The sequence below is a fragment of the Hemitrygon akajei genome, chromosome 2 (genome assembly GCF_048418815.1).
Source record: "Hemitrygon akajei chromosome 2, sHemAka1.3, whole genome shotgun sequence".
NCBI lineage: Eukaryota > Metazoa > Chordata > Chondrichthyes > Myliobatiformes > Dasyatidae > Hemitrygon > Hemitrygon akajei.
The window spans coordinates 161474014-161486916 of NC_133125.1; the positions used below are offsets into that span (position 1 = coordinate 161474014).

General features: G+C 45.3%; 1 protein-coding gene across 8 annotated transcripts in view; it reads right to left on the minus strand.

Annotated features, from left to right (window-relative positions):
- LOC140717349 (uncharacterized) overlaps nt 1-12903 on the minus strand; it is a 95810-nt gene that overhangs the window by 43722 nt on the left and 39185 nt on the right. For all 8 annotated transcript variants that reach the window (XM_073030913.1, XM_073030862.1, XM_073030853.1 and 5 more), the window contains one exon: nt 1916-2029. In XM_073030913.1, coding sequence (XP_072887014.1) covers nt 1916-2029 — 114 coding nt within the window. The remainder of the gene's footprint in view (nt 1-1915; nt 2030-12903) is intronic.

Below are 12903 nucleotides of genomic sequence, written 5' to 3' on the forward strand. Positions count from 1 at the left end.
TCTATTTCCTCATAGCATTCCAACAGACTTGTCAGGCAAGATTCCAACTGAAGGAAAGCATGCTGACTTTCATGTGCCTCCAAGTTGCCCAAAACCTCAATAATAGACTGCAACATCTTCCTCACCACTCAAGTCAAGCTAGCTGGCCTATAACTTCCTTTCTCCTGCCTTATTTCCTTCCAAAAAGCAGAGTGGCATTTGCAATTTTCAAGTTCTCAAAAACCACCCCAGAATCAAATGATTCTTAATAGGTCACTATTATTGCCTCCACAATCACTTCAGATACCTCTTACAGAGCCTTGTACTCTGTTTCTCTTACCATAGATACAGCCCAACCTCTGAGTATTTCCAGCGTTTTCTGTTTTACTTGTTATAGCTTACCAAACTGAAAAAAGACACATTTATGCCTCCTGTCTTTTTCTTGGCTACCAGGCATTCTTCCGTGAGGCCAATGTTTATTGTTTTAATTAATTTAGAGAGACAGAGCAGAAATAGGCCCTTCCAGCCCTTCGAGCTACACCGCTCAGCAAACCCTGACAACCCTCGATTTAACCCTAACCCAATCACGGGACAATTTACAATGACCAATTAACTTACTAAATGGTATATCTTTGATCTGTGGGAGGAAACTGGTGCATCCAGAGAAAACCCATGCATTTCATAGGTAGTACATATGACTCCTTACAGAAGGAGCTGGGATTGAACTCTAAACTCAAGTGCCCCAGAGCTGTGTGGTGAAGTTATTCTCAAAGCGGACTTAATCAGTAGGATATAAGGAAATAACAATATTTCAAATTGAGAATGGTTTATAATATAGGAAGGAACTTGGGTGTGGTAAAAGCTAACATGAGGAAATCTGCAGATGCTGAAAATTCAAGCAACACACACAAAATGTTGGTGGAACGTAGTAGGCCAGGCAGCATCTATAAGGAGAAGCACTGTCAATGTTTTGGGCCGAGACCCTTCGTCAGGACTAACTGAAAGGAAAGATAGTGAGAGATTTGAAAGTAGGAGGGGGAGGGGAAAATGCGAAATGATAGGAGAAGACCGGAGGGGGTAGGGTGAAGCTGAGAGCTGGAAAGGTGATTGGCAAAAGGGATACAGAGCTGGAGAAGGGAAAGGAACATGGGACGGGAGGCCTACAGAGAAAGAAAGAGGGAGGGGAGCACCAGAGGGAGATGGAAACAGACAGAGTAATGGGCAGAAAGAGAGAAAAAAAAGGAGGGGGGGAAATCTAAATATATCAGGGATAGGGTATGAAGGGGAGGAGGGGCATTAACGGAAGTTAGAGAGGTCAATGTTCATGCCATCAGGTTGGAGGCTACCCAGCCGGTATATAAGGTGTTGTTCCTCCAACCTGAGTGTGGCTTCATCTTGACAGTAGAGGAGGCCATGGATAGACATATCAGAATGGGAATGGGAGTGGTAAAAGCTATGGGATTTAAAGTTGCTACAATAGAAATAAAGTTATTGCAAATATCCAATGGAAACTGCAACCATCCCAATCAGGCACAAAGGAAACCAACTAACCCTCGCCCGTCTTGCTGTCATCAGGATCAAGGGGAAGCTTCCCCTCGGTCCTCAGTTCTGAACTGATTTGGTAATACTGTGAAGCTCAACACAACATGTCAAACACATATGAACTGAGACAGTCATTCGCAGGGTCTCTTTTCCCAAAGATCCCTTTGAAGTCAGGTCTGAGTCAACTGCAAAATCACTCCATATGTTTTGTGTTGATACAAAGCACCACGTCACTATTGGACAACACTGTAGGACGAGTGCACCCACCAGGTCACGAGGACTGGGGGAGCCAGAACTGAGATGGTAGGTGTGGGGCTGATAAATCTGTCCATATGGGAAGTAGTCACAAATATACTGATTTTATACCAAGTGTAAAATAATCAATAACAGATACCTTGGTTTGATGTCCTGGTCCAGGGCAGATAAATAAATGTATTAATGTTCAGTGAAGAGAGCAGCAGTCCTGTGATTAATGTACTGCTCGTGACAACAACCAGCGGTGAAAGGCCTGCAATAAGAAATAAATCCAGAGAGCTAATCATGGAAACTATAATTGTTGCAAGAAAAGAGCTCCACTTATCTCCTGCAGGGAGGGGAACGTGGCAACCTAACACATCATTCCTGCATCAACTACCTGCCTTTTGAGGTGGGTTAACAGAGCACTGAATTGATATGCTGCCCAAGAATAGAGGATTCATGGGTTCTATTCCATCTTCACCACAGATCCCGAATCCAATCTTACCATATCGGCGGTGCCGGTGTTCTGTGCTCGCTGTCAGATGTGGGAAGTCCTGGAGTCTCCCGGCATCCCAGACGGCCACGTCTGCACCTAGTGTGTTGAGCTGCAGCTCCTAAGGGACCATGTTAGGGAACAGGAGTTGCAGTTTGACGACCTTCGTCTGGTCAGGGAGAGCGAGGAGGTGATAGAAAGGAGTTATAGGCAAGTGGTCACACCTGGGCCACGGGAGACTGACAAGTGGGTAACAGTCAGGAGAGGGAAGGGGAAGAGTCAGGTACTAGAGAGTACTCCTGTGGCTGTACCCCTTAACAATAAGTACTCCTGTTTGGGTATTGTTTGGGGGGGACAGCCAACCTAAGGGAAGCAAAAGTGGCTGTGCCCCTGGCACAGAGTCCGGCACTGTTGCTCAGAAGGGAAGTTAAAGGAAGAGAAAGGCAGTAGTGATAGGGGACTATATAGTGAGGGGGTCAGACAGGCGATTCTGTGGATGCAGGAAAGAAACTCGAATGGTAGATTGCCTCCTAGGTGACAGGGTCCGGGATGTTTCAGGTCGCGTCCACGATATCCTGCGGTGGGAGGAAGAAGAGCCAGAGGTAGAGGTATTGGTACCAATGGCATAGGTAGGAAAAGGGATGAGGTCCTGAAAACAGACTACAGGGAGTTAGGAAGGAAGTTGAGAAGCAGGACCGCAAAGGTAGTAATTTCGGAATTACTGCCTGTGCCATGTGACAGCGAGAGTAGGAATAGAATGAGGTGGAGGATAAATAGGCTGAGGGATTGGAGCAGGGGGCAGGGATTCAGATTCCTCGATCATTGGGACCTCTTTTGGGGCAGGTGTGACCTGTACAAAAAGGACGGGTTGCACTTGAATCCCAGGGGGACCAATATCCTGGCGGGAGGTTTGCTAAGGCTACTGGGGAGAGTTTATACTAGAATTGTTGGGAGTCCGAAATGAAGAGTCTGGAGAAGAGAAAGCTTGGAGACAGTGTGTGAGGGAGGACAGGCAGGAGAAAAAGAAGGGACGCGCTCAGACCGACGGTTTGAGATGTGTCTATTTTAACGCAAGGAGTACTGGGATCAAAACGGATGAGCTTAGAGCGTGGATCAGTACCTGGAGATATGATGTGGTGGTCATTACAGAGACTTGGATGGTTCAGGGACAGGAATGGTTACTTCATGTGCCAGTTTTTAGATGTTTCAGAAAGGACGGGGGAGGCAAAAGAGGTGGGGGCGTGGCACTGTTGATCAAAGATAGTGTCACGGCTACAGAAAAGGTGGACATCATGGCGGGATTGGCTACAGAGTCTCTGTGGGTGGAAGTTCGGAACAGGAAGGGGTCAATAACACTACTGGGTGTTTTTTATAGGCTGCCCAATAGTAACAGGGATATCGAGGAGCAGATGGGGAAACAGATTCTGGAAAGGTGTAATAATAACAGAGTTGTCATGGTGGGAGACTTTAATTTCCCAAATACCGATTGGCATCTCCCTAGAGCAAGGGGTTTAGATGGGGTGGTTTGTTAGGTGTGTTCACAAAGGTTTCTTGACACAATATGTAGGTAAGCCTACAAGAGGAGAGACTGTACTTGATTTGGTATTCAGAAATGAACCTGGTCAGGTGTCAGATCTCTCAGTGGCATAGCATTTTGGAGATAGTGATCATAATTCTATCTCCTTTACAATAGCATTGGAGAGAGATAGGAACAGACAAGTTAGAAAAGCAATTAATTGGAGTAAGGGGAATTATGAGGATATCAGGCAGGAATTTGGAAGCTTAAATTGGGAACAGGTGATCTCAGGGAAAGGTATGGAGGAAATGTGGCAAAAGTTCAGGGTGGAACATTTTTGTGAGGAGTTCTGCATAGGTACATTCCAATGAGACAGGGAAGTTATGATAGGGTACAGGAACCGTGGAGTACAAAGGCTGTAGTAAACCTAGTCAAGAAGAAAAGAAAAGCTTGCAAAAGGTTGAAAGAGCTAGGTAATGTTAGAGATCTAGAAGATTATAAAGCTAACAAGAAGGAATGGAAGAAGGAAATTAGGAGAGCCAGAAGGGGCCATGAGAAGGCCTTGGAGGGCAGGATTAAGGAAAACCCCAAGGTTTTCCTACAAGTATGTGAAGAGCAAGAGGATAAAATGTGAAAGAATAGGACCTATCAAGTGTGACAATGGGAAAGTGTGTATGGAACTGGAGAAAATAGCACAGGTACTTAATGAATACTTCACTTCAGTTTTCACTATGGAAAAGGATCTCGTGATTGTAGTAATGACTTACAGCGGAATGAAAAGCTTGAGCATGTAGATATTAAGAAAGAGGATGTGCTGGAGCTTTTGAAAAGCATCAAGTTGGATCAGTCGTCAGGACTGAATGAGATGTACCCCAGGCTACTGCAGGAGGCATGGGAACAGATTGCTGAGCCTCTGACAATAATCTTTGCATCATCAATGAGGACCGGAGAGGTTCCGGAAGATTGGAGGGTTGCGAATTCCTATTCAAGAAAGGGAGTAGAGATAGCCCAGGAAATTATAGACCAGTGAGTCTTACTTCAGTGGTTGGTTAATTTGATGGAGAAGATACTGGGACCAGGATTTATGAACATTTGAAGAGCTATAATATGATTAGGAATAGTCAGCATGGCTTTGTCAATGGCAGGTCATGCCTTACGAGCCTGATTTAATTTTTTGAGGATGTGACTAAACACATTGATGAAGGAAGAGCAGTAGATGTAGTGTTTTTGGATTTCAGCAAGGAATTTGATAAGGTACCCCATGCAAGGCTTGTTGAGAAAGTAAGGAGGTATGGGATCCAAGGGGGCATTGATTTGTGGATCCAGAACTGGTTTGCCCACAGAAGGCAAAGAGTGGTTGTAGATGGACATATTCTGCATGGAGGTCGGTGACCAGTGGTGTGCCTCAGGGACCCTTACTGTTTGTGATTTTTATAAATGACCTGGATGAGGAAGTGGAGGGATGGGTTAGTAAGTTTGCTGATGACACAAAGGCTGGAGGTGTTGTGGATAGTGTGGAGGACTGTCAGAGATTACAGCAGGACATTGATAGGATGCAAAACTGGGTTGAGAAATAGCAGATGGAGTTCAACCCGGATAAGTGTGAAGTGGTTCATTTTGGTTGGTCAAATATGATGGCAGAATATAGTATTAATGGTAAGACTCTTGGCAGTGTGGAGGGTCAGAGGGATCTTGGGGTCCAAGTCCATAGGAAACTCAAAGCAGCTGCACAGGTTGATGCTGTGGTTAAGAAGACATATGGTGTATTGGCCTTCATCAATCGTGGATTTGAATTTAGGAGCCAAGAGGGAATGTTGCAGGACCCTGGTCAGACCCCACTTGGAGTACTGTGCTCAGTTCTGGTCACCTCACTACAGGAAGGATGTGGAAACCATAGAAAGGGTGCAGAGGAGATTTACAAGGATGTTGCCTGGATTGGGGAGAATGCCTTATGAAAACAGGTTGAGTGAACTCGGCTTTTTCTCCTTGGAGTGACGGAGGATGAGAGATGACCTGATAGAGGTGTATAAGATGATGGGAGGCATTGATTGTGTGGATAGTCAGAGGCTTTTTCCCAGGGCTGAAATGGCTGCCACGAGAGGGCACAGGTCTAAGATGCTTGGGAGTAGGTACAGAGGAGATGTCAGGGTAAGTTTCTTACACAGAGAATGTTGAGCGCGTGGAATGGGCTTCCGGCAACGATGGTGGAGGCAGATACGATCGTTGAAGAGACTTTTGGATAGGTACATGGAGCTTTGAAAAAAAGAGAGCTGTGGGTAGACCTGGTAATTTCTAAGGTAGGGACATGTTCATCACAACCTTGTGGGCCAAAGGGCCTGTATTGTGCTGTAGGTTTTCTATGTTTCTATGTTTCTATATCACCCGCTAATTATATTCTGCACTGGTTGCTTCTTCTGGAATGGAAAAAGCCAGATCTTGGGGAATGCATTACACAGCTGCCAGGGATCCAGAAGTTGATCCACAGGTTGCTTTTCCCAACATCCACACCATCATTTTCAGAGAAACCCTTAAAACTTCACAAGAAAGTTGTTGAATCTCACACCCTCAATCTCATCAGGCTCTATCATGTCTGTTATTCATAACTGGAGCTAGCTGTCAACTCTTCACTGGGGTTGCCTTCACTAATGTTATCACACTTTTTAAGAAAGGAGGGAGGGAGAAAACAGAGAACTATCGTCCTGTCAGCCTAACATCGGTAGTGGGGAAAATGCTAGAGCCCATTATTAAAGATGAAATTGTGGCATATCTAGATAGCAGTGATAGGATTGGGCTGAGCCAGCATGGATTTACCAAGGGCAAATCATGCTTGACTAATCTATTGGAGTTTTTCGAGGATGTAACCACGAAGTTAGACAAGGGAGATCCAGTGGATGTAGTGTCGATTTTCAGAAGGCATTTGATAAGGTCCCACATAGGAGATTGGTGGGGAAAACCAGAGCTCATGGCATTGGGGGGAAGATATTGACATGGATAGAAAACTGGTTGGCAGATAGAAAGCAAAGGGTAGCGGTGAATGGGTGTTTCTTGGAATGGCAGGTGGTGACTAGTGGGGTGCCACAGAGCTCGGTATTGGGACCACAGCTGTTTACGATTTACATCAACGATTTAGATGAAGCCATTGAGAATAACATCAACAAGTTTGCTGATGATACTAAGCTGGGTGGCAGTGTGACATGTGATGAGGATGTTGGGAGAATTCAGGGTGACTTGGATAGGCTGAGTGAGTGGGCAGATACTTGGCAGATGACGTTTAATGTGAATAAGTGTGAGGTTATCCACTTTGGGAGTAAGAACAGGAAGGCAGATTATTATCTGAACGGTGTAGAGTTAGGTAAGGGAGAAATACAAAGAGATCTAGGAGTCCTTGTTCATCAGTCACTGAAGGTGAATGAGCAAGTGCAGCAGGCAGTGAAGAAGGCTAATGGAATGTTGGCCTTTATTACAAAGGGAATTGAGTACAAGAGCAAGGAAATCCTTTTGCATTTGTACAGGGCCCTGGTGACACCACACCTGGAGTATTGTATATAGTTTTGGTCTCCAGGGTTAAGGAAGGACATCCTGGCTGTAGAGAAAGTGCAGCATAGATTCACGAGGTTAATTCCTGGGATGTCCGGACTGTCTTACGCAGAGAGGTTAGAGAGACTGGGCTTGTACACGCTGGAATTAAGGAGATTGAGAGGGGATCTGATTGAAACATATAAGATTATTAAGGGATTGTACAAGATAGAGGCAGGAAATATGTTCCAGATGCTGGGAGAGTCCAGTACCAGACGGCATGGTTTGAGAATAAGGGGTAGGTCATTTAGGACAGAGTTAAGGAAAAACTTCTACTCCCAGAGAGTTGTGGGGGTCTGGAATGCACTGCCTCGGAAGGCAATGGAGGATGCTTTCAAGAAGGAGCTAGATAGGTATCTTATAGATAGGGGAATCAAGGGATATGGGGACAAGGCAGGAACCGGGTATTGATAGTAGATGATCAGCCATGATCTCAGAATGGTGGTGCAGGCTCGAAGAGCCGAATGGTCTACTTCTGCACCTATTGTCTATTGTCTATTGTTAATTCCCTGTTGGCTCAATTTAATTACTTTGTCACCTAATCTTCCCCATTCCTATGGCAGAGGGTAGCGTTGGCTGATTTCCATGAGTCAGTGATATGCTACAGAAGAGATAGTTGTGTCTCAATGGGAAGGCTGACTTCCCTTCTGGTGAGCACCTGAACTTCATCCTGGTATGTATGTGAGCTGGCACCATGACTATTATTATACATGCAGCATGTTCCACTATTAAGCCTGTATGGAGGGAACCTGGATGGGTTATTTATTTTATGTGAACTGCCTTACCGAGGCAGTGATAAGTGTAGAGACTCTATCGAGGGGAAGCTGATTTCTGTGATGTGCCGAGCTGTGTCCACAACTCTGCAATTTCTTGCAATCAGAATAGTTGCCATACCAAGCTGTGATCTATCCAGATAGGATGTTTTCTATGGTTATTAAATTCAATGGGGAGATGCAAAAGTTTGTTAGTGTCCTGAGGAATTTGGGGTTGGTAAGCTTTCTTAGCCATCGTGTCCATGTGGCTGGACCAGGACAGACTGGTGATGTTCTGTTCTAGAAATTTGAAACTCTCAGTTCTCTCAACCTCAACACAGTTGATGTAGATAGGAACATGTGCAACACTACCCTTCCTGAAGAAAATGAACAGATCTTTTGCTTTGCTGACAAAAGCATGAAGGAGGTGTGGGATGGGATGAAGATCATCACCGGATGCGGTGCAAAGCGGGGGGCAAACATAAGTGGAGATGTGGAGAAAGCGAACCAGCTGAACAACTTCTTCAATAGGTTCGACAGCACAATCTCACCCTCACCGCAGAACTCCACACCAGGCTTACTTCCCTCACAGGAAAATAGCCACTCACAGGAGACCTGGCCCACGCCCAGGTTTACGGCTGCACAGGTGGAAGGTAAACTGAGGAAGATCTGTACCAGCAAGGCGGCTGGACCGGATGGAGTTTCCCCACGATTACTGAGGGCCTGTGCGACTGAACTGGGAGAACCACTACAGCGCATCTTCAACATGAGTCTAGATCAGAGAAGAGTACCCAGACAGTGGAAAACATCCTGTATTGTCCCGGTACCGAAGAAACCACAACCAAAGGAGTTGAATGACTTCAGACCTGTTGCCTTGACGTTGCACGTGATCAAGACCATGGAGCGGCTGATAATACAGAATCTGAGGCCACAAACCAGGCACGCCCGGGATCCGCTTCAGTTTGCGTATAAGGAGAAGGTGGGAGTGGAGGATGCTATCACGTATTTGCTGCACAAATCACTCTCTCACCTAGATGGGGTCAGTTGTGCTGTGAGGATTACATTCCTTGACTTCTCTAGTGCCTTTAACACCATCCAGCCCAAGATCTTAAAGCACAAACTAACGGAGATGGGAGTAGACTCTCACATGGTGGATTGGATAGTGGACTACTTGACAGATAGACCTCAGTATGTGCGGTTGGGAGACTGTAGGTCTGACACGGTGGTCAGCAGCACAGGAGCGCCACAGGGAACCGTACTCTCTCCGGTCCTGTTCACCCTGTACACATCAGACTTCCAATATAGCTCGGAGTCCTGCCATGTGCAGAAGTTCGCTGATGACACGGCCATAGTGGGGTGTGTCAGGAATGGACAGGAGGAGGAGTATAGGAAACTGATACAGGACTTTGTGATATGGTGCAACTCAAACTACCTGCGTCTCAATATCACCAAGACCAAGGAGATGGTGGTGGACTTTAGGAGATCTAGGCCTCATATGGAGCCAGTGATCATTAATGGAGAATGTGTGGAGCAGGTTAAGACCTACAAGTATCTGGGAGTACAGTTAGACGAGAAGCTAGACTGGACTGCCAACACAGATGCCTTGTGCAGGAAGGCACAGAGTCGACTGTACTTCCTTAGAAGGTTGGCGTCATTCAATGTCTGCAGTGAGATGCTGAAGATGTTCTATAGGTCAGTTGTTGAGAGCGCCCTCTTCTTTGTGGTGGCGTGTTGGGGAGGAAGCATTAAGAAGAAGGACGCCTCACGTCTTAATAAGCTGGTAAGGAGGGCGGGCTCTGTCGTGGGCAAAGTACTGGAGAGTTTAACATCGGTAGCTGAGCGAAGGGCGCTGAGTAGGCTACGGTCAATTATGGAAAACCCTGAACATCCTCTACATAGCACCATCCAGAGACAGAGAAGCAGTTTCAGTGACAGGTTACTGTCGATGCAATGCTCCTCAGACAGGATGAAGAGGTCAATACTCCCCAATGCCATTAGGCTTTACAATTCAACTGCCAGGACTTAAGAACTTTTTTTAACTTTTTGAGTTAGTGATTTAGATGCATATCATATTATTACTGAGTTAAGTATTGTATGTAATGAGTTTTTTTTTGCTACAACAAGTGTATGGGACATTGGAAAAAAATGTTGAATTTCCCCATGGGGATGAATAAAGTATCTATCTATCTATCTATCTATCTATTGAGGGCAAAGTTGCTTTCTGACACCATATTGCAAATGTTCCTGTACACTGACTCTTTGTTATTTGAGATACAGCCCATTACAGTGGTCACGTCTGCAAATTTATGTATGGAGTTAGAGCAGAATAAAGATTTAAGGGTTTAAAACACAAGTTTAAAATGGGAGATGAAAGATTTAAAAGAGATCAAAGCTTGATCATGTAGATATTAAGGAAGAGGATGTGCTGGAGCTTTTGGAAAGCATCGAGTTGGATAAGTCACCGGGACCAGACAGGATGTACCCCAGGCTACTGTGGGAAGCGAGGGAGGAGATTGCTGAGCATCTGGCAATGATATTTGCATCATCAATGAGGACGGGCGAGGTTCCAGAGGATTGGAGGGTTGCAGATGTTGTTCCCTTATTCATGAAAGGGAGTAGTAATAGCCCAGGAAATTATCGGCCAGTGAGTCTTACTTCAGTGGTTGGCAAGTTAATGGAGAAAATCCTGAGAGGCAGGATTAATGAACATTTGGAGAGGTATAATATGATTACGAATAGTCAGCATGGCTTTGTCAAAGGCAGGTCGTACCTTACGAGCCTGATTGAATATTTTGAGGGTGTGACTAAACATATTGATGAAGGAAGAGCAGTAGATATAGTGTTCTTGGATTTCAGCAAGGAATTTGACAAGGTACCCCACGAAAGGCTTACTGAGAAAATAAGGAGGCATGAGATCCAAGGGGACATTGATTTGTGGATCCAGAACTGGCTTGCCCACAGAAGTGGTTGTAGACGGGTCATATTCTGCATGGAGGATGGTGAGCAGTGGTGTGACTCAGGGATCTGTTCTGGGATACCTACTCTTTGTGATTTTTATAAATGACCTGGATGAGGAAGTGGGTTAGTAAATCTGCTGATGACACTAAGGTTGGGGTGTTGTAGATAGTGTGTAGGACTGTCAGAGACTACACGGGACATTGATATGATGCAAAACTGGGCTGAGAAGTGGCAGATGGAGATCAACCCAGATAAGTGTGTGGTGGTTCATTTTGGTAGATCAAATATGAGGGCAGAATATAGCATTAATGGTAAGACTCTTGGCAGTATGGAGGATCTGAGGGATCTTGGAGTCCGAGTCCATCAGACACTCAAAGCTGCTACGCAGGTTGACTCTGTGGTTAAGAAGGCATACGGTGCATTGGCCTTCATCAATCGTGGAATTGAGTTTAAAAGCCGAGATTTATGTTGCAACTATATAGGACTCTGGTCAGACCCCACTTGGAGTACTGTGCTCAATTCTGGTCACCTCACTACAGGAAGGATGTGGAAACAATAGAAAGGGTGCAGAGGAGATTTACAAGGATGTTGCCTGGATTGGGGAGCATGCCTTATGAGAATAGGTTGAGTGAAATCGGCCCTTTCTCCTTGGAGTGACGGAGGATAGGAGGTGACCTGATAGAGGTGTAGAAGATAATGAGAGGCATTGAGCATGTGGCAAGTCAGAGGTTTTTCCTCAGGACTGAAATGGCTAGCACGAGAGGACATAGTTTTAACGTGCTTGGAAGTAAGTACAGAGGATATGTCAGGAGTACGTTTTTTACGCAGAGAGTTGTGAGTGCGTGGAATGGGCTGCCAGCAACGGTGGTGGAGGCAGAAATGATTGGGTCTTTTAAGAGACTCCTGGATGGCTACTTGGAGGAGAAAAATACTACTATGGGTAAAGCCTAGGTAGGGAGATGTTTGGCACAGCTTTGTGGGCCAAAGGGCCTGTATTGTGCCGTAGATTTTCTATGTTTCTAGACCAGAGGAGCAAATATCTTCATGCAGAGGTGATGTGTATACAGAATGTGTCACCATAGAAAGTGCCTGAGGCAGATAAAATAACAACTTTTAAAATAGATTTTGATAAGTACATGGATAGGAGGGGTTTAGAAGAATATAGGCCATCTGCAGGCAAATGAGACTAGGTTGGCGGGTACCAGGGTTGGCATGGACAAGTGGGACCAAAAGACTCATTTCCATGCTGTATTACTCTATCACAATGACTTGGTAGACTGAATTAAAAATAGAAGCCAAGGGTTAGTGGTAGATGGGTGTTACTCTGGAAGTCTGTGACCAGAGGTGTTCCACAGGAATCAGTGTTTTTGGTATATGCAAATAATTTAGACAAAATACATGCAGGCTCATTAGCAAGTTTGCAGATGATACAAAAGTTGGTGGATTTGTGGAAAGTGAGGAAAATTCTCAAAGGATCTGGCAAGATATAGACTAGTTGGAAATATGGCAGAATGACATTTAATCACGAGGCAAATGTGAGGTATTGCATTTGGGAGATCAAATGTAATGTATGAGGAAAGTAAGCAGCAAATGGAGCACTGATGTATAGACTCAAGAGATTTTGCAGATGCTGGAAATCCAGGGGAGGGGAAGGAGTAAACACGAGGAAATCTGAAGATGCTAGAAATTCAAACAACACACACAAAATGCTGGTGGAACACAGCAGGCCAGGCAGCATCTATAAGGAGAAGCCCTGTCGACGTTTCGGGCCGAGACCCTTCATCGGGAAGTACAAGTTAGAAGGTGATTGATGAAGACAGGTGGGTGAGGGATGCGATGAAGTAAGAAGC